Source organism: Notechis scutatus, chromosome 1 (genome assembly GCF_049901735.1).
Source record: "Notechis scutatus isolate UNSWTSFEM ecotype Mainland chromosome 1, rNotScu1.2, whole genome shotgun sequence".
Lineage (NCBI taxonomy): Eukaryota > Metazoa > Chordata > Lepidosauria > Squamata > Elapidae > Notechis > Notechis scutatus.
The window spans coordinates 260,101,932-260,125,293 of record NC_142009.1 but is presented as its reverse complement, the minus strand read 5'-3'; the positions used below and the strand labels follow the sequence as shown (position 1 = coordinate 260,125,293).

The window sequence follows — 23,362 nt, the reverse complement described above, 5'->3', positions numbered from 1 at the left end:
CTCCAGCTCTGTTCTCAGGGGGAGGGAGGGAGGGAGAGAGAGACTTTTGGCTTCATGCAAAGAAAGCAGCAGAAGCAGCAGAAGTCTTTCTTTCTCTCTCCCAAACTCCACCAGAAATGAGTCTTTTAAAACTTGTTGCGCAGCCTCTTGGAGCAGGATGCCTTGCAGGGTCCCAAAGACTCATTTCTGGCAGAGTTTGGGGGAAGGAAAGAAAGACTTTTTCTGCTTTCTTTGCGTGCAGCCAAAAGCATAAGAAGAAAGAATGGAAAGAAGCAGCCCAGTGGCCAGGCAAGACACCTGGGGCGAGTGGGGCAAGTTCTCTCTTCTGCCCTTTCCCCCCTCCCCTCACTACCTTGTGCAAGCGACGCAAGCCTTGTGTTTCTGCGGGCCATGTGAGCGGCACAGCCTTCCCACGTAGCCTGGATTAATTGCTTTGGGGGGGTGCCTTGGGGGTGTCATTTCTCTGTGGACCACCAAAATTTTCTCATGGACCACCAGTGGTCCCTGCCCCACTGGTTGGCGACCACTGACTTAGAGGACAAGGATAAACCTCAGATTATGAGTGCTAGTCTAAGTTTTTGATTTTTAAGCAAATTGGAGGTCCTGATCTCATTCAATAACAACATCAATTCAGTTTTATCAATAGTTTTGGTAAATGTTAACAAGAGTACAAAAATAAATTTATCTTATGAATGGAGTTATAATGTTACTTATGTCACCCTGTTGCAAATCTACATCAATTTTGACCACAAAAATAGTATCCATACACCATCATTTACATTTGCTTTTTAGAAGTAAACTATATAAGGTCTCTCAAGCTTAAAAAACCATGTATGAAGGATTGTATAAATAGAAATGTTTAGTTTTATTAATTACAGTTTACTATTCCCCAAGTCTAACAGTTAAAGCAGTTCAGATTGTACTCATATCACTCCTGCTACTCTTAAAACTGAACACCAGAGAATGTTCTACAATGTTCTACAAATACCCCAATGATGTCTTCAGGTTCACAGCTCTAGATGCATTTTCATCATTCCTCATATTTAGAAGAATTTTCTAGAATTTGATCTATAGAATATACCCAAAAGATAAAATCTACTATTATGTACCCAGTAATTCCATTTTCTTTAGGAAAACACAAAACAAGTATCAGATGATTATGCCTATTTGGAACCCCCAATTTGTATCCAAATTACGCAGGGAAGGAAAGAGGGGTTGTTGTTTTTTTTTAGCAAATGGGTGAATGTTCAAAACTGGACTCTTCTCAATTTTAAGAGCAACTTCTCCTCTTTTCAGCTGTGTCACAGTCTGTATTATCATTGTCATCAAAAGGGGGTGTGTATAAGAACCTGAAAAACCAAACAGACCTGTCTGGAAAGTGTCCATATATCAGAGAACTGCAGGTGGCCCTTCTCACAGTTTACACCTCACTGAGCCGGAAAACCTCTTGGCTTTGAAGATTACTTTCGGATCTAACCTTTCCTTGAGAAGAAAACAAGTGCTCCCAGCTGCACGTAAGCTTCATTTGCTTCTTCGTAAGGGCTCTGAAGGAAAGTCCCGTGCTGCCAGTGCTGAATGAAGTATGTTGTAGAAGTAAATTGGCACAGTTTTGTATTAGTCCTTAACATTACCCTCTCTCATGGGAAAAATGCAGTCTGCAAATGTGAGTGTGACACTCAATCTAATGTTTAGAGACTTATTAGGTTCCATGGAATATAGTGAGATTTTTCTACCCAAAAACCTTGGGTGCCTTTAGACTATAAACATTCTCTTGACATTGGTTCCTAAAACTATTAGTTGCTGGGTTTGGTTTTTGTTCTTTATACTTCTCAAAAATCAGTAAGATAAAGAATGTCATCAATACCAAAACTGTAAAATAATCCTCTATCCCACTATTGATTCTAGTAGTAATTTTTTTTAAAATTTTGGTTATATGAAGAAAAGCTGCTGGGGCTATAGACATGCTGTATATTATTATTATTATTTCTTTTTTTTTAACCCAATTTATAGAGATTTGAGGTGTATACTGCTCAGAATTGTTTATGACTGGAGTAATATATAACCCTACTAAAAATTTTAAAAACTGAAATTAGAAATAAATATAAAGCCATATGGACACTTTTGAGGAATAATATAACAGTTATCAGATTAGTGTGCATAGAGGACATTGCTGTATAATATATGTTATACTTCTGAGGCCTCTAGTGGCTGTTGCTATTAAGAAATCTTACTTAAAAATCTTTAAATCTTTCTTACAAAATTGTTGCCACCTACTAAATTGGAAGACATTTTATTAGCCAAGTTAATAGAATTAATCATTTGGTAATTGGGTATACACACACACACACACACACACACACACACACACACACACATAAATTCGGTAATTGTGTGGGTGTGTACATATATACATACATGTGTGTGTGTGTGTGTGTGTGTGTATACCCTTTCTGATGAATATAATGGACTATTTTGAAAATATATGGTTGATTTATTAAAATCAGTAAGAAATTGCAATACTGTGACTGAATTAAGTACAGTTAACATCTGTTAATTCCTTGTAGTCATTTTTCTAGTATATAATAAGCTGTTAATTATTATACCTTTTAAAATTCTAATTTCTTTTATAACTTTTTCAAAATTAGTTTCTAAAATTCTGCTAAATAAACTCTCACAAAAGAAAAAAATGTCATCAGATAGACATGGACATAGATATAGCTACAGAGAATATGACTTCATTTCATATAAATTAACTCTGTATGTATGTAAGTAATCGGTTTCACTTCTGATCTGATTCATTGTCTTCTTTCTGAGTAGTTTTCCAAGCAATGAATTTAAATAAATATTGAGTGTAAGGCGGAAAAAAAATTGCAGGAAACTTTATGCTTCTTTAGTTCATGGTTAGTAAACCTGTTTTGTCTCTTTTACTCTGAATACGCAGTAGTCATTGTTAACTTTTTTCCAACTACCTTTTTAGAAAGTATTGAGGATCAAGAAGGAAAATCCTTTGCTTAGGTTATATATATAATTCAGTTATATATATAATCCTGCCAACCTAGCAGTTTGAAAGCACCTAAAAAATGCAAGTAGAAAAATAGTGACCACTGTGGTGGGAAGGTAACAGCACTCCATGCACCTTCACCATTTAGTCATGCCGGCCACATGACCATGGAGATGTCTTTGGACAGTGCTGGTTGGCTCTTCAGCTTAGAAACGGAGATGAGCACTGCCCCCTAGAGCCGTAAACGACTAGCACGCATAAGCGCACCAACGTGCCTACCGTCCCTGTCCTATTGTTTCTCTTATTCTTTTATTTTTCTTATATGTACCCATTTCATGTATTCACAACTATGTATACACTTATACTTATTATCTTGTAAACAATTGGCAAATCAAATAAATAAATAAAAATAAATAAATAAATATACTGGGGAACCTTTACCTTTACCAATACACACACATATACACAATCAATTACTTCTATTTTGTTCAAATGTCTTGTTACCTGTTATCTTTCTTAGCCATATTTGAGGTATTGTTTACAAAATATTAGGGCTTTGATAATGTACAGGAAAGGATGAGGCTATAATGGAAGATATTTCATTATAATTACACAGTTTCAATGAGTATTTTTTTAATGTTTCAGTCACAAACAATTTGTGATGCTGTTCCATGTTTGCATTTTAAAAAGGGAAATAATAATAGTTTGTACCAAGTTTATTCTTATTTACAAAAAAACTTACTGAACTCAATAAGTTTTTACATTAGTCAAACCTAGTATATGATTATCTGATATAGATGTAGAGAAAGGTTGGGATCCAACATTACAAATGTGGGTATCAGCAAGTTTTCTGCTCTTATTAAATAAATTTCTTTTTTTTTTTTGTTTATCTAAAAATTATCTGTACATGAAAATTATATCACTATTAAGTGTTTTTAATTTTTCTTCTCCCCACCTTCCTTATTAGCATATAACAGAAACATAATTAGAGATTCAGGTTTAATTTCATTTTATCCACATAAATAATACACGCATATGTATCATTTAATTTATTTGTTTAACTTATTAGAAGTTTTTGTCGTACGTTTTATGTGTTGATTTCTACTCATGCACTATAATTTTCACTTTCTAGCAATAGTATTCATCTACGGAAGTTCTCCCTCATTCAAGTTTTTTTTTTAGAAGAAAATGGACAGATATCTTTCATGGATAGTTCGGTTAGTTTTCCTGCACTTTGCAGAGGTTGAAACTAGATCCTCTATTCATCCCTTCCAAATCTATAATTTTATGATTCTATTGTTCTCCTACTTCCTGTGGCCAGTTAATCCCACAATTTGGTTTTGGGATATTCTCCAGCTATTCAGTACATATTGGATAAAAGCCTGTGGTCAACCACAGGAAAGAAATGACTGATGGATGCCATTCCATCTTTGGGAGATGCTTTTAGATTCAGCACTATGGACTATCCATATATTCAAACAAACCTTCAGTAGATCAGAATATCATTGACTTTATGATCATTCAGACCACTTTAGTTCTACAGATCACTTAATTAAACTGAGAAGCAGTTTGGTCTAGTGGTTAAGGTACCTGGCTAGAAAACAGGAAACTGTGAGTTCTTGTCCTGCATTAGTCATTACTCTCTCTTGGGGTTGTTATTGTGGGGAAAATAGGGGGAAGAAGGTAAGTTGAATATATTCACTGCCTTGAGTTATTTGTAAAAATAATAAAGGTGGGACACAAACAAATAAATAAATAAACCACAGAGTTACTAACATTAACTAAATCGATGGGGATGATAGGATAATGATAAAATACACATTACCGCATACAATTTGGTAGTGAAAATTCCATTCTGATGGCTGCAAACCTTTAAAATGTAAATATTAGATGCTAGCAACAGCAGAGAGTTTGTGGAAAAGGAAAGAAAAAGTTGTCACCTTTGTCCTATTCAGCCAGGAGGTATTAGCTAGGTTTTGTGGATTCATTTTGGTTCACCGTTTTCTGCACAAGGTGTTCCTTTCAAAGCCATCTTAATTTCTGGAATACACAGGTGTGTTAATCCTTTAATTACAACAAAGTGCCAACTCTACAGAGAATAGCATAATAGCTTATGCCATTTGTGAACATTTTTTGCCAAGCAGGACTTGATAAAGTCTCCTTGAAAAGACACTCAGATTCTTTCGGATTGTTAGAAGGTAACAATTATGATTATTAAACTGAGGTTTCTAATTAAATATTAATCTGAGAGAGAAAAATCTCTACAAAGGGAATTTAGCATTTCATCTTACATAAGAAACCATTTGGAGAAGTATCAGAGCAGAGAAAGTAGCCATTGAGAAAGAATGCCTCTAAGAGAAAACAGTTCCCTTTTTTGTTGCCATCAATCAAATTTTTGATTGTTTCTATAGTGCCATCAACTGTCCACTGCAGATTGACCAAAGCAACAAAAAGAATTGACAAAAGTCTAGTCCAATCTTACTAAGAATGGATCAATGCATGACTTCTTTGCTCAACGCTACTTACAGTATAATTGTTAAATGTAAAAACTATATTTGGGGGTTTCTGTTTCTGTCACTATTGTTTCTAAGATATGTGTACTATGATATTAAAACATATAATTGAAGGTGAACAAGTGATATGAATATTCATATATAATATTTTAGGATGATGCTGGACTCTGTTAGCCACAATAACTTCCTGCCAAATACAGTGATGTGTGAATCTTTGACATCATGGTCAGATGTATTTGGAATAGTGGATGAACAATACTCACTATTTGATCATCAAACAGGTGGGTAGACTAGATATGTCCTAAAAAATAAAATTAATGAAAACTGTAATAAAATAAAGGTCTTCATTTTGTGATATTCTTAGAAAGATTTCCAGATTCATTACAGAATTAGTTGATTACTTCCTAACCATTTTTTGTTTACCACTTAATATCTGTCACTTTTACAATTCCGATGCCATTTGTGAATATAAGACAGCCTCAGAGTGTACTAAAATATTTTAGGCCAATTCAGGAATAAGAACACTTTTGGATATGCTTTTCAATTTCTATGACTTGAATCTTTTTCTAAGGATGGGGAAGATATTTATTTAGATGCCTAACTTCCTGCTATTTAGAAAAAAAAGATACCTGTGTAAAAACAGTTAACCTGATTATCTATAAGTCATTAAAATATCTATGGACTCTACTAAAAACCAAGGGCTATAGCATATGATTTTGCATCATAGTAATAAGGAAATGCAAAACGGTATTTCTAAAATTTAAACCTGGTGAATATTGTTCGCTGGGGAATGACAACACAGTTTATGGGTTACAGTTTAAAAAAACAAAGGTCCAGACCAATTTCTAAAACTTAGTTTTGGTGGCAGCATCCAATATTCCTCAAAATTAATAAATGGTAGAAATATGATCATCTAGCTGATAATACTTGGGTAGCAGATTCTGTTGAAAATCGTAGTTTGGGCATACACATGTTCCGTTAGACTCAAATATTAAACCACTATGCAGATGATAAAAATAATGCAACAGAATTCATTCTCATTATTTCTTTGCAATTCAAGAGTGGCCATCCTTTACAGCCCTTTCACTGCTTATAGAACTTCCACTGAATTTCAATAGCAAACTATAAATACATTATTTTGGCAGAAAACAAGTCTGTAGAGCATTTTTTGCACACCTAACAATATACTATCCCTTAAATAAATAACATTAATAAAAATCCCAGCTGTGTTCAACTTTGAAGTCTCATCCAACCCCAAAAGGTAGGACATCTATGTTGTACAATTTCATTCCATATGAAGAAGCCATTTTCACAACACACTGGGGGTATATTCAAGAGAAGTGTAAAGGAATGGAAGGGAAAAAATCTATTGTGCAAATCAAGTCTGTTTGTATACTGTTCATTTTAACTCTTTACTATATTTTTTAAATAGATTCTTCTGAGGAAAGGGCCAGCTTAAAAATCCAACAACAACAAAAAGAAAAGCAAAATGAAAAAGCACCTATGTGTTTTCTCTCTCATGACTGCTAAAATTAGTTTAGAAACTAAAGAACATGGTCTCTCTCTGTGTCTCTGTCTCTGTCTCTGTCTCTCTCTCTCTCTCTCTCTCACTCACACACACACACACACACACACACACTTTCTCTTCTCTATCGGTAGATATTACTGGGTTAATAAATGTTGTTACATAAGAGCATTAAGATTGCACTGTAGATTCAAATACAGATTATTTTGTTTGTTATTTTGTCTCCAGCTCTGATACTGGATAAATAGCTCATGACTTAAGAAGCAGGAATGTGCTTAGTCTTTCAACAGAAGTTTTGATCAAAACATGGAAGTCAGGAGAAAGAAGGAAAAAAGAAGACCAATATTGTCATCTGGACAATATTTGAAAGAAGCTCATGTGTAGAATGTGATGGAAACCAGTCTCTTACCTTAAATGTACACCAGAAAATTAAGGCAATTATTTGATTGCTCCCAACATTTAATGCAAATATTTTTATCAGAGATTTAGTGTCCATTTGCTAAATTTTCATGTTTAGCTTTTTTTGTTTTTGTGAGCTGTCTTATGAGCTGTACAACTCAGTAAATAATTTTTAAAGCCTGAAGTATCCATTACTACAAAAGATTGAAAGTTGTACTATCAGAATAGTCTGAAAATATGTAACTGTGCCAGTGTTACCTCATTTCTATCTTGTTGCATTTCCTCCATTCTGTATTTCATAACTGTTTGTACAATCTTTGTCTTCCATTTCACACCAACCCAAAGAGAGATATTCCCAGTTTAGGAACAGTCATCCCCCTATCTCATAAATTGGCATATTGTCACTAATATTATACAATAATGTAATAGATGGCATTGTTAGCTTGAACTGACATTAAATAACATTTGGTTGCATGGCTTCCATTCCTAACTACATTGATGGCAAAATGATTAAAAGTCCAATGTGAAGTCACCATGCAAACTCTATCCTTTCATTCTCATATTGCAATGTTAACGCAATTATTGAGTATGCTTTGCATCATGACATTGTATTGTTATGCATGGTTTTTTTTTTCCAGTTGCCTACATTCTTGCAGACATTTATGGCTTCAGAAGTTGACCTGAAGTTCTTCATTAAAGTAAACAATTAAGTTGTTCAAACTTTAACTACTGGATTTTTTTTCGTCAATATATTGTGACAGCTTGTGATTCATCCTGGACTTCTATGCATCCAGAATACTGGTCAAGACACAACGTCTGTGAATGGCTACAGTTTTGCTGTGATCAATACAAACTGGATGCTAATTGCATTTCCTTTTCCCACTTCAACATAAATGGTCAACAGCTCTGTTGTATGAACCAAGAAGATTTTTTAAATGCAGCTGGAATTTGTGGTGAATACCTCTACTTCATTCTCCAAAACATCAAGACTCGTGGTCAGTGTGCCAAACATTTACTCAAAATATTACTGTTTATTTTTGGGTGTTAACGTTCAGCCTTATGCAAAATATTGAATTGGCAGCCAGCAAGACTACCATATGATACTAAATCACAATCCAGCAGACATATCCAAAGAAAGACCAAGATTAAAAATAAGATTGAAACAAATTAGAAACTCATTAAATCAAATTAATCTTGGCACAATTAGACCAAGAGATAAGATCAGGTGAAAGAGAAATGAAAACCAAAAAAGCAAGATGAGATTAAAATGAGGAAGAAATGTAGAAAAGAGTAAATTCTGACTCAAGGGTGTAACCAGGAATGTTAATGGGAGAAGGGGAATGTTTAAAAAGTTAAACTTTATTCTTTTGACCCCATCTAGGGGCAGCCCTTGGACTAATCAAGATTGAGAGGGTGGTAGTTCATATGGCTTTGAGTCATGTTCTTCCTCAGAACCATAGATCTCATCTCCAGCTAGAGCTGTGATTTTAATAAATACAAGCTGGAGCATCAGTACGTGTGTCTCAGTGTTGGCATTTTGCACCCTTTTTAAGAAGAAATTGAAATGCCAAATTGTAGCACAGAACAATCTGTTCACATCAGAATTTTTTGTTTTTTAAATATTGCAGAAATAAGGCATTTGTATTACATGCAATAACACTGTAATCCATGTTTACTTGTTTTTATAGGCATCTCCTTCTTTCAGGACAATGAAGATACAAAGTCATCTGAAAAAGACTGTAAGGAAAACTTATAAAGTTTGTAATAAAATTGTTATAATAAATGACATATTTTAACTGGGGTTAGAGATTTTCTCAGCAGTAGCATTAATAGTAGTTTACTCTTATTTGTTTTGGCTGCACAAGAACAGTCAGAGCAACATACTCCCAATGATGTCACCATGCAATGCTATGACTGTATAAGTTACGGGTTTATGTGGAAATGTCATGACACACATATCACAATTTGCCCCAAAGACACCCCTGGTCACAATTAGTGCCATGTTTCCTTGTTTCCTTTCAGAGGAAACAATTATTGGATCATGAGCCATCTTCTGCATTTTTAGAGCAAAATTCCTATTCAAAATCATTATAGAATGTACAGCCTCAGTAGCTCTTTACAACAACAACAACAACAACAACAACAACAACAACAACAACAACAACAACAATAATAATAATAATAATAATCAACCATGTCTAAATAAGATCTAGCCTCCTATCAACCATCTAGCCTTGGAGCTTTTGTACTGAGCATGGAGGTTTTGTTTTAGATCAGTTGGTAGCAGAACAACATCAAGTATGATTAAGTACTATGTTCCTCCTTAACCGTTTTCAGTTTGGCTTGTAACTGATTTTGGAATGGGAGCACAGTTGATAGTTTTAGGAGATTTCTACAAGGAAAGGAAACTGAAGGAAACTAAAATAGGAAGCGTTTCCTCGATCATCTGATTGAATTCATTACCTCCCAATACTTCTGATGGTGCCATATCCCCTACCCATTGAAAAATTAGAAAGAATGTTGACATGTATTCTCAGATAAATATATTTTCCCTTGATAGGGTGCAAAGTTTTTTTTCCAAATGGTGTCAGGTAGACTTAGAATTCTCTCCAAAGCTTTTTAATATCTACATTAAATATCTATAACTGGAGCTTTAGAGAAGAGTACTGTCACAATGCCAAAGAATTTAGATCTATATCTCATAAATTAAAGATCTATGCCTGACAGCTTAGAATTTAAGCAGTGTTTGGAAGCTGTGATCAAATAGTCTAAGATAAACAAACAGTTGAAATCAGGAAAAAAAAAAAACTAGATGTGATTTTAATTGGAAATTCCATAACATAATCAATTGTTTTAGCAAGTTTCTGCCATCAATGCACGTTATGACTTTTCTAATGATTAATAATAAAATGCAAGAAAAAGCCATCCACACAAGTTTTATAGCTGAAACTTTTACATGGTTTACATAGAAGCCTATTGACTAAATATAGGTACTATTTTGAATTCTTTGCATTTAAAAACTGTAAATTAAATGTTAACAACAATAGATTATCATTGTTCAGGTGGGAATTTAACCTTTAAGTCCCCACTATGGTGCTAATGAAAATTGTTCCTCCAGACATGGAATTTGCATTGGAAGAAAAAATTTCACTGTAAATTTTAAGTGTTGCTTCTTCTTATTTCCATTGGATGTCATCTAAATAATTGTCACCTTTCTCTTTCTAATTTCTGCTGTTTCATTTTTTTAAATGTGCACTAGTTTCCTTTTACCTTTCTTCTACATTCGGCCTCTATCAAGGCCAGTGGTGGGAATCAATTTTTTTTTACTACCAGTCTGAAGGCATGGGCTTGGTAGGCATGATTTTTATACTGTAAAATCTCCAGTCAGAGGTAGTAATTGCCGGTTCTCTGAACTACTCAAAATTTCTGCTACCGGTTTTCCAGAACTGGTTAGAACCTGCTGAACACCACCTCTGATCAAGTATCTGCCATCAATTGTCCAAGACATTTGATACTAAAAGCAAAAGATTTATAACCCTATTTTGGAAGCTTATAGAAGTATTTCCTGGTGAAATTGAAGCAGATATTCTTCAATATCTGGACTGATAGGAAATATATTCCTTGGAGAGATTCTCCACAGCATGTCTGTTTTTGGGAAGTGATTGATAGCATTTTAAAGTTTTTTTTTTTAATTCTGCTGTTATTGCTTTTTGAAAGTTTGTTTTTTTGCTCTCTTTGTCATTTGTTTTTAGCAGGAAATTATATTTAATAACTAAAGGGGACAATGCTTGCATGTGATTTGCATAGATTTGGTAACATGCAAGTCTGACTCAACTCCAAACTCAGTGTAATTATAAGTCCATTTTGATAGTTTCAGGTTGTGTAAGTCTCCCAGAGGTCAGATGTGTATCTTTACTAAACAGTTGGCTATGTGCAGGCTGCAAGACCAAGAAATGCAAGGGAATCAATGCTCTGTCAGTGTTTAACTTAGCTTGGGTACTTAGCAGCAATAAGATCACTGATTAACCAGCCAATTTTGCCCTCGTCCATTGAGCTCCTTTGCTTCATATTTATTATGCTCCTTGATTATAGTTTTTCCCTCAGATGATTATGCTCCATGACTATCATTCTAAAGCAATGTTATAACATGAAGTACTATTTACTTAGAGATGATATCAGGGCACACTGAGTTTTCTGGTAATCATCTTTCAGATCATTCACACTTGGCCAATGATGATCTTTTGAGGACTTTCAGTGGTTATTGATGCCATTTCAGCTAATTATCCAATTTGGGGTTAATCATTCTCTTTTATGATGAAGTTGGGTTTTTAATTCGAAGAAAAGCCTCAGACCCATACTGGTTTAGTGTTCTATAGAGTTTCATTCAGAGAACATGAAGACTTCTTTAAATATCACTGAAATTCATTCAGAATTGTTTACATTTATTTTTTTAAAAAAATATATCTTCCAGATAATGATAAGGCATGTTTGAGAACAGGTGGCATCAAGAGTCAAGAGTTTCAAGGTCACAGTAGAACAAGTAGGTATATTTCTGATATCTAAAATCTTATGTAGATTCGGAGAATAATTCAGAGAATTATTAATACACACACACACACACACACACACACACAAGCTCCTTCCTGGAGCTTTGTGGATTATGCTGCTTGTCAAATGTGCTATTTTTAAAATTAATTTTGCAATTTAGCCTCAAACTTGTCTATGGTTGGTAGATTTCTCACATCATTATAACCTCAAGTGATGACTCTGCATTTCTGATCAGACTTTTAAGCAAGTCTGGAAAGTAAAAAGAGGTCAGACAGTATCTGCTCCTTAGATTACCACATCATCTTTAACTTCCTGCTACCCCAACCTGTGTGATCTCAGCAAAGGTGATTCAAATACACCCACAGTTCATCTTCTTTCTTAATTGTTTGTTTTCTGGTACCATGTAGGATGACATGCAGAATTCCTACACAAGAGATGCCCAAACTATCTGAATCCTAGGTGCTATGGGAATATAATTAGTCAAACGGTTATAGGTAACCAACATCTGAGGAAGATGGGTAGTTTAGAAATATAAATAAATAAATTGAGTAAATTGAATAAATAAATAAATAAATAAATAAATAAATAAATAGAGCTATTGAGAACCAAGAAGTGAAACCCAATGGGGAAGGAAGGAAGGAAGGAAGGAAGGAAGGAAGGAAGGAAGGAAGGAAGGAAGGAAGGAAGGAAGGAAGGAAGGAAGGAAGGAAGGAAGGAAAAATAAAAATTATCTTTTCACAATAAAAAGATAATCATGCTCAATTTTGGAAGGGGGTAGAATTACATTTTCTGAAACGAGAATTATTTGATGGGGCTCTTATCATCTTCAGAAACAGCATTACATCAGTCTACCACCAAATAGGTCTTCCAGAACAAGAGACTATTTTCAAAGAGAAAGCAGCTTATTATTAGGTAAGAAAAATAAAAAGTACACATATAGACTGGATGAAACCAGGCTTAATAGCAGTAACTGTGAGAGGGATCTTGGAGTCTTAGTGGACAACCAGCTAAATATGAGCCAGCAGTGTGCAGCAGCAGCCAAAAAAGCTAATGCAATCCTAAATTGCATTAACAGCAGAATACAATCAAGATCAAGTGAGGTACTAATACCACTCTATAAAGCCTTAGTAAGACCACACCTAGAGTACACTGCATCCAGTTTTGTTCACCACATTATAAAAAAAATGTTGAGACTCTAGAAAAAGTACAGAGAAGAGCAACCAGGATGATTAGGGACTGGAGACTAAGGCATATGAAGAACAGTTACAGGAACTGCGCTTGGCTAGTCTAGTAAAGAGAAGGACCAGGGGAGAAATGATAGCAGTCTTCAAATATTTGAGGGGCTGCCACAGAGATGAAGAGGTCAATTTATTTTCTAAAGCGCCTGTAGGCCAGACAAGGAATAATGGATGGAAACTGAACAAGGAGAGATTTAACCTGGAAATAAGGAGAAACTTTCTGACAGTGAGAACAATCAACCAATGGAACAGCTTGCCCTCGGAATTTGTGGGAGAGCCAATCACTTGAGACCTTCAAGAAGAGTTTGGACTGCCGTTTGTCAGAAATGGTGTAGGGTCTCTCACTTGGGCAGGGGTTGGACTAGATGACCTATAAAGTCCCTTCCAATTCTGATTATCTGTTATCTAAAGCCATTCTTTCTTTTTAGACACATAGACATCAGGCCTTCCATTTTGGCCAATCAGGAGATGAAACATTAATTCCCCTGATTGTCTTCATTTGGGATGACAGGAAGATAACTTCAAAAAATGCATCCAGTGGGATTTGACAGGATTTAAAAATTGCTGGTGATTGACAACCCTGGTCCTAGTTATTATTATTATTATTATTATTATTATTATTATTATTATTATTATTATTATTATTATTATTATTATTATTATTATTGTTATTATTTATACATTTTTCTTTAACTTACATAAGTATTCAATAAAATGTGTATTGTCTGGGTACCCTGGTCCTAGTTATGACTGCTGTGCTTATACACTGATGAAAACTGCAGTGCACGTGTGGTGGCTTTTTCTTTCAAAGTTTGGATGCTTGGTACTTTCCTATATGGCAAAGGTATTTGATATCAGTGTCATCCAATTGGTTTTGTTTCCTGACTATGCATAATCATTGGTGGCAGCCTATACTGGACTGCTTTACTGGCATTATTTTCGCCTTAGGTACATCATTGCTCTACAATCCAGATAGCATTTTCTTAACATCTGATCATTCATCCCAGAAAAACTTTTCTTACCTCTACTGGCTTTCATTCTTGAAGGTCTGCAGAGTTCTCACTTGTGGGAATTTGTACGAGATCTTCTCTTGTCCCCCGAAGAGAATTCGGGTATCCTGGAATGGGAAGACAGAGACCAAGGCATCTTTCGTGTAATCAAATCAGATGCTCTGGCAAAGATGTGGGGGCAAAGGAAAAAAAATGACAGAATGACCTATGAAAAGCTAAGCAGAGCACTCCGGTAAGTGAAGAAGACATATCTAATGCAGGTAGGAGCTGGGTATTTCAAATATGTTATAATAGTTTTATGCGATCTTCTTTGGTTTCTAGCAGTGGTGGGATGCAAAAAATTTTTACTATGGGTTCTGTGGGTGTGGCTAGGTGGGTGTGGCCAGGGGGTCATGTGACTGGGTGGGTATGGCTAGGTTTTCCCCTCCTTTGTGGCTAGGTGGGTGTGGCCAGGGGGTCATGTGACTGGGTGGGTATGGCTATGTTTTCCCCTCCTTTCGCAGCACCCTGACGCACCTGTTTTTGCTCCCAGAAGGCTTCCCTGAAGCCGAGTAGGCAAAAAACAGGGCGCACAGCATCCCCCTAGGTCCTGTTTTTTGCCTACTGGGCCTCAGGAAGCCTCCTGGGTGCTCAATAAAGAAGCGGTATAACAGCAGGGGGGGAATCAGCTGTGCCGTGCAATTTAGATTAGCTAGAAAGCAAGAAATCCCATGATTTCCTGCTTTCTAGATAATCTAAATTGCACGGCACAGCTGATCATCAAAAATACCAGTTTGCCCGAACCAGTAACATATATTTTTTTACTACCAGTTCAGTCAAATACCACCACTGGTTTCTAGTCATTTCCAGACCCAATTCAAGTGCCTTATTTATTTGTTGTCTGGTTTGTTTATATTTCATATTTCTTAACTGCCCATCTCCCTCAGGTGCCTGTATTAGCCTATAAGGAGCTTTCACCATATCTAAAGTATTGCTGTTCCCCTTGTTTTTACTGTACCCTAAAATCAACTTCAGAGTCTGTTCTTAGTGTCCTCCTAAGCCGAGTGTTAGGCATTGTACATAGTTGTTAGTTAAAGTTCTCATTCTGGCCCTCTCCTGGAAGGGGAAAATACCATCACCTGGTTGGTTATTGGCTGATCAGTTCCTTATAAAAAGAGCTGAGACAGCCAGAGAATTTTTCATTGCCTCACAGGCAGTACTGAATAAAGAGTTGTTAGAAATCACTCTGGCCTCACCTACATTCTTCACCTAGAACATAACACGGAATGTTTTTTAGTTTTTTATTAAGGTTTATTATAGCATAAAATATAAAGAAAATAAAGATTTAAAGGAGGGGAAGTGCTTGAGGAAAAAAAAAAGTGGGAAAAATGTGTTGACTTCCAATTCTTTCCAACATAGTAAAATACTAATTCAATTACAATCTCAACTTTTTACTTTACCAATAATTATTATAAGCCAGTACTATAACTACACAACTATTAAATCGTCAAACTGAATTCTGAATTAGTTTTTTTCTACTTCAAGCATAAAAATAAGAAGCAATATTCCAATAGAAACAAGACCAAACATTTTACATCGCCATTTTAGCCAAATCCATTTTTTTTTCTTTTCCTCCAGTTGTGGGAAGTGATACCTAAAGGTAGCTCACAACTTACAACCACAATTGAGCCCAAAATTTCTGTTGCTAAGCGAGATATTTGTTAAGTGAATTTTGCCCCATTTACAACCTTCCTTGTCATCATTTTTAAGTGAATCGCTGCAGTTAATAACAAGGTTATTAAGTGAATCTGGCTTCTCAATTGACCCCGGACACTGCAACTGTCATAAATATGAGTCAGTTGGCAAGCGTCTAAATTTTGATCATGTGACCATTGGGATGCTGCAATGGTCGTAAGTATGAAAACAGTCATAAGTCACTTTTTTCAGTGTCATTGTAACTTTGAATGGTCACTAAATGAACTGTTGTAAGTCGAGGACTATCTGTTATTTCTCTTTACACTTATTAATATTTCTGAACTATCAACATTTATTTTAACAAAAATAACTATACTTTCTCAATTCTTTAACCTTAAAAGAAAATTTCTTTTATATTCATTTTTAAAAATATTCCTCTTTATAAATAAAATCAATTAATTTAATCAATTAAAATCTTTAAGTCATTCCCTACAGCTTGTCTCATAAAATGAAATTTCTTCTTCTTCAGAATGTCTATTAAATATATACACTTCTCTTTTTCTCAAGAGATTCTCCAATATCAGTTTTAAAATAAATATATCAACATTGTCAATTCCTATTTCAATTTTGAAGTGAAGATCCCAAACTTGTTCTCCTTAGGATTATAATTTACTTACACTTTACTTTACTCTTTATTTATTTATTTATTTTATTTTATTTATTTATTTATTTATTTGTTTGTTTATTTATTTATTTATTTGATTTGCCAATTGTTTACAAGATAATAAGTATAAGTGTATACATAGTTGTGAATACATGAAATGGGTACATATAAGAAAAATAAAAGAAGAATAAGAGAAACAATAGGACAGGGACGTGTAGGCACGTTGGTGCGCTTATGCACGCCCCCTACAGACCTCTTAGGAAAGGGGTGAGGTCAATAGTAGACAGTCTAAGGTTAAAGTTTTTGGGGTTTGGGGAAGAAACTACAGAGTCGGGTAGAGTATTCCAGACATTGACCACTCTATTGCTGAAGTCGTATTTCCTGCAATCAAGTTTGGTGCGGTTAACTTTGAGTTTGTATCTATTGTGTGCTCTTGTGTTGTTATGGTTGAAGCTGAAGTATTCATTGACAGGTAGGACATTGCAATGTATGATTTTATATACCATGCTTAAGTCAGACCGAAGGCGGCGTAATTCAAGGTTTTCTAGTTCTAGAATTTCAAGTCTGGTGGCATAAGGTATTCTACAGCGAGTAGAGGAGTGGAGAACTCTTCTTGTGAAATATTTCTGGACTTTCTCAATTGTGCTAATATCAGATACGTAATGTGGGTTCCAGACTGATGAACCGTATTCGAGTATTGGTCTAGCAAATGTTTTGTATGCTCTGGTTAGTAGTGTGATATTACCAGAGTGATATTACTCTTCTTCTTTCAATTGCACTGGGGGACTTATAATTAAACCATCTTGATAGGAGCACTGTTGGTACCAGATTTATATTCCAAAATTGCAGCATTGTCCTTTGTATTGTCAAATATGCATGCAATAACCTGAGTTGCTTGATAACTTTCTTCATATGGTTGTAACTCTGGATCACTCATCTTTCCTCCAATTACTTGAGTAATTTGTTCGTCTTGATCCTCACATGACATCTTTGGAATATACAAGTAGTCCTTGAGTTACAACCCACAACTGACCCCAAAATTTCTGTTGTTAAGTGAGACATTTGTTAAGTGAGTTTTGCCCCATTTTATAACCTCTCTGGCCACAGTTATTAACTGAACCATTGCAGTTGATAAGTTAATAACCTGGTTATTAAGTGAATCTGGCTTCCCCGTTGATTTTTCTTGTCAGAAGATTGATTTTTCTTGTCAGAAGATTGTAATCTCATGACCCTGGGACATAGCAATAGTCATAAATATGAATCAGTTGCCAAGCATCTGAATTTTGACCATGGGGATGCTGCAAAGGTCATAGCTGTGAAAAACTGTCATAAGTTACATTTTTCAGTGCCATTGTAACTTTGATGGTCACTAAATGAACTGTTGTAAGTCAAGACTATCTGTAGTTGATTTATAAAGTGACTTGTTTTGTTAAAATGCATAAGCGCACCATCGTGCCTACCGTCCCTGTCCTATTGTTTCTCTTATTCTTTTATTTTTCTTATATGTACCCATTTCATGTATTCACAACTATGTACACATTTATACTTATTATCTGGTAAACAATTGGCAAATCAAATAAAATAAAAAAAATAAAAATAAAATAATGTGTGCAATCATTTTGACTTAAATAGTGTACCTTCTATGTTGCTTCATCTTCTTCTGTACTTTAGCTCCCTCTTGTGGTCAGGGAACAAATCGTTTTTTAAAGCTTTTTACAGATCAAATGTTATCTCCTGGCCAATCAGAATCCTTGATAGGTAGGTAACATCATCAATGCTAAATGTCTAAATGCTAGTGATGATGTTACCTAGTTTGGGTGATGAAATGTCTGCAAAAAACAACAACCAAGCTCAGAGAGCACCAAGGACCCTTCATTCCAACCCAGAGCTGCAAATATTTTCCTTAATCATAGTTCAAATCCACAACAAACAACCCGAAAGTGCAAATTATAACCCACAACATGAGATAAAGGTGGCAAATTCATAAAAATGGCCAAATAAAACTGCAACTTTTTTAATCCTTATGTTTCTCCATCAAAATAAGAAATAAAAAGTACTCCACAATTCCTTATTTTAGTTCACCTCTGGCCACCTTCTTCCTCATTGTTTAGCAATAAAGATGTGCCAAAAATGGCACAGATCTTCAAAAAGGAGTAACAGGCTGTGAGAAGAAAGAAAAGAGTGTAGTTTAGTTTAGTAAACATAATAATCAAATAAATTTAAGAAATTAAGGGCACAACTTATTGTCCATTTAAAAAATAAATTTCAAAATAGCTGCTTTTTCAACAAGGAATAATGGCAATCCCTCCTGTGTGGGATGATTCTGAGACTCCTACTAACCCAGAAGAGTCATATATACAGTACTTAGGGGATTTAGTTCCCTTGTTTGTAAATTGAAAACACTTTTCCGCATTGTCAGTCAGCCATGTTCCCGAGTGTTTATTGAGGGACAGACCTTCAACGCTAGCTACCCAACTCTGAAAAGCTCTGCTCAACATGTAAGGGTGGGCATCAATTTTCATGGGTTTTTTTGGTTTAATTTTGTTTTGGTTTTGCTGTAAAACAGATACAACAATTTATTACTCCTATATTTCATTTTCAGTTACCGTCAGTTGATTTGGGAAAACTTAGTCTTGAGAGACAACATGCACATTTTAAAAGTAAAAATTATTGTCCAATTTGATATAGGTTAACTGATTCCAAAAATGATCAAACATGAGCAGGATTAGGGGTGGGGTAATGCTGCAGCCTGATATCTCCCTGAAGGAGAAAACGAGTAAAAAAAATTACACATTCATCACTAGAGTGCTAGCTAGTCTAACCCATACATATAAAGCTTAATATCCATGTGTTTCCATTTTGCTTGACGATAACCTGAGAACTTTAGTCTGAAAAGAAAAAAAAAGTGTTAGGAAAATAAAATATGGCCAAAGGGTTCTGGATTCCAGAATATCTGGGAAAATTTTAAGTTCTGAGACAATTAACTGTGACTTTTGCCTATGTGTGTAAAAGTCCCTGCTTTGTCAAAACCAAATGTAGCTAGTTGTCATTCAAATACTTCTAATAGCTAGTTGTCATTCAAATTGTCATTGTAGCTAGTTGTCATTCAAATTCAGGTGTTTCTAATTTCCATTTCACTGTTATTATTTGCAGGTATTATTATAAAACTGGAATTTTGGAACGAGTTGACAGGAGATTAGTATATAAGTTTGGAAAAAATGCACATGGATGGCAAGAAAGCAACTCATGAGATACCTTGGATACCTTTGGACTCATTATCCAATAAACAATGTGAAGGTCAACTCCAACAGATGGAAGTACTCTGCCGGCTTTTCTAGATTGAGGTGGCCATATATTCTGAATAACTGGATAAAATAACCATTAATAGACAATCTGGATCAGGAAATGTACTGCCTTTGCACTTTTTATGTACCATATAACCTGCATGGCATAAGCACCCATAATATGGTTTCAATCTTTCCAGTAATCTGGTGCAATTTTGCTCTGAAAGCCAGTAAGAGTATGTCATCAGTACTTAAACCTAAATTCCAGCATTATAATACTTCCATTTTGAGTTTGATGGAATTTTGAATAGCATTTTCTTGATATCATCTTTATGGGTGGGCAACCGATTGCCATGTGGTCTGTATGAGTCTCTGTAATATTTTTTTACAGGCTCAAAGACCTGTAGAAGTAGTGCCTCTAATACTCAGCAGCAGAATCCAAGCAGTGCAATTTCCTATGGCTTGAATGGAAAATAATGTGTGTGTTTTAAAAAGATGTGTTTAAATAATATTAAAAAGTACTCAAATGTAAAAACAACAACAACAAAGATCTGCTTCCCAGCTGGTAAAAGATAGCCCGTGTCTACCGTCACACTCAAATAATCATTTTTCTCTATCGTATCAAACTGAAGGTGGATATGTGATCTTCCAGATATAGTTGAATTGGAACTCCCAACAGCCTCAGCAAATATAACCAATGAAAATGGCACATGGATCTAATTCATGTTTCTCTGCCTTTGCATTCAAAAGCAATTTCATCTTGTCTGCAGCAACATTCTTTGGTACGGTTATGCAGATAGTCACAACAATGTTTGTCACAGCATGAATTAAAAAAAATATTTGTGGTACTGTATATGAAGGTTACACTTGAGTCCACACACAGACTTGGGAAAGACTGGTTCTGATTCCAGCTGGATAAGGATTTGCTGCTACTATTCATCTTTTACACGTGCGAAAAGAACCAAAACCAATATTTCTGCTTCAGAATTTGTGAAGTTTTTTGTTTCTTCAGGAAGAAAAGCACTGTGTTTTGTGTTCATAATGCCACTTCTGTAATCTGTAAAACATGAAAAGACTTTATCTATGATTTACACTCCCTCACTCAAATCAAGATTCTACATCAAGAATGTAGTCGAATAAATGTTTTAAGTTGGCTCCTTAGGACTGCTGATTCTTTGCCTGGCAATAAGGTTAGTTCATTAACTGACTTATTAGATTTCTACAAAATTGTAACAGTGTAATTTTAACAATCTTTATTATTAATATTTTTAATTAATGGTAATTCCTTCACACTATGTATTCTTTAGCACACACTCTTTTATTTGTTCATGTAATGTTGGCTGGCTGGCTGGGTCTGTCTGTAGATGGATGGGTGGGTGGGTGGATGGATAGATGGATGGATGGAGAGAGACAGACAGGCAGACAGGCAGACACAGACACTGATGCTTGGTGGAGTGAAATATATCAAGCCTACCACAGATAAAACATAAATACTTGAAATAAATGAACCTACATATGAGTTAACTGATTGTATATACATATACTATAATTTAAATAATTTACATTTTGCATACCTTTCTGAAAACAAAATCCTGTACTTTATTAGAGAAGTCATAAAATATTATTTTGTGGAAATCACTAACCTTTATCCTGTAGTCTTCGAAACAAGAAGGCGACTCTATGAGGTCTTAGCAAATCCTAATGAACTTAGCAGGACATACTTCTAAGTAGATTTACTTAACTAAGAAGTTTGATATTGACGTTAGAAGTAATGCATAATTATTTTTGAAGCAATATATTTGTATTAATAATTAATATATTCTACCTCAGATGACGCTTGATAGTGATCATTGGGGATGTTATGGTCATCATTAAATTAGGAGGCCTCTGCAAACCTCATAGATCTCACTTGCCCTCTTTTATAACTCAGTCTTATTATTTTACATCATAGCAATTGTGAATCCTAACAAATATGTAAAGCTTTAGAATATGCAACTTTTTTCAAACATTAAAAATAAAAGCAATGCTGTTGTTTTAAATTCAGTTTTGGGAAATCAAATCTAATGCCTATTAGAATTACAATTCTCTTACTATTGCCCGTTCTGAATAAAACCTCTAGGAAGTATAGATCAAAGCATCTGACAGATCCCACATGATATGTCACAAGTCAGTAAGACCAAAAGTAAAGCAAGTTGACTGTTCTAAGTAACACAAGGATTCTATTCACATTTTTTTCTCAATTTACGTATTTCATTTTGGCTTCTGCTACATTTCTTTTTCCTATGAAAGTGTCTCTTTCTTCCCTGGTCGATAAAGAGTAGGATAGACTTGGCAATCAGACTAATATTGCTCCAGCATTACCCACAGTAGGATGCGTGCATCAAAAGGTCAAGATTTTATTTTAACTTTGGAAATAAAATAGAAAAATTACATTTAAAAATAAGATCAAAATGGCAATCTCCAATTGAACCTCTATCCCCCCGCCTTTTTAAATAAGTGTTACCATGTAAAAAGGACAGGACTTCGTGTGATAAAGTTTTTCATTCTAACCTTTTCGAACTCCTTGCTGATGTCTTTGCGCTGGTCAATATTTATTTGTTTGCTTAAAAAAAATTGATAGGCCAAAACTGTGCAGTGTAATTCTTAGACTCACCCAACCTTTTACAACATAAGTAAATAGTTATCCATACTTTCAAGTCATTTATGTCAATGAACATTGTAATGAAGAAGGCTTATTATCTACAAAATAAGGTTCTAAGGGTCATAGTTTAAAAGTGTTCTGTGTGAAAAGGATATTTAAAAAGTATTCTTCAGTATTCATTTTTCAAGATCAAGAACAAAGCGTTATCAAGTGTTGGTTTTCATTATAAGGAAGGTTTCTTTTTGAACTTGAGCAAGTACCTGTTTCAAGAAAGAAAAGGCTGGGAGACTGAGCTTATGTCACAATTAAAAATCTGGAGAGGAGGAAGCACCAAAAAGTAAACCAACTGGGAGACGTGTTTAGTATAAGAGCTTTGTGCTGCTTTTCTGAGATTCTGTAAACTACCAAATTATAGGTAAACAGTTGGATTCCACCCTCTTGCACACAAAAAATGCATATTATCTTAATTTACTTGATCTCCACACATATCTTTTTGCCATTTGTTCCTGGAACTACTTTATTGTTGTATTTATTTTGACAACCAAATGCAGAATATGCCAGCTTAACGACATTCATAGGATGTAGTTACTAGAATACCAATGCAAAACTACATGGTGGTTAATATCTAAATTGAGTTTTAGCAGTCAGACAATAGGCCTAATTTTTTTAAAAAACTGTTCTTTTTTACAAAATAATATAACATAACTTTACTGTCTAAAGTAGCAGTGGAAAACACCCAATGCATGATCTAGAATAAATGTGATGTTTTATTAAATATGTTTGTGAGCAAATTCTTATTTTGTAATCATGCATATTTGGTTCACTGCAATTTATAAAGAGTGTATATAAAATATTTAATTCTAAA

The 23,362-nt window shown here is 34.8% G+C and overlaps 1 protein-coding gene across 7 annotated transcripts; it reads left to right on the top strand.

Moving 5' to 3' along the window:
• Nucleotides 1-1,337: 1,337 nt before the first annotated feature.
• Nucleotides 1,338-23,362, top strand: ELF5 (E74 like ETS transcription factor 5). Of its 7 annotated transcripts, none has more exons than XM_026664703.2 (7): nt 1,338-1,514; nt 5,668-5,795; nt 8,200-8,433; nt 9,127-9,177; nt 11,910-11,978; nt 14,271-14,466; nt 19,726-23,362. In XM_026664703.2, exons 2-7 carry the CDS (start codon nt 5,669-5,671, stop codon nt 19,820-19,822), a joined length of 774 nt encoding a protein of 257 aa, XP_026520488.1. In that variant the 5' UTR covers nt 1,338-1,514; nt 5,668; the 3' UTR covers nt 19,823-23,362. The 7 variants fall into 7 exon arrangements, with proteins under 7 accessions (XP_026520488.1, XP_087807358.1, XP_087807354.1 ...); XM_087951232.1 differs by having other exon boundaries at nt 1,392-1,514; nt 14,271-14,494; nt 19,726-20,386; XM_087951228.1 differs by having other exon boundaries at nt 1,416-1,580; nt 19,726-21,297.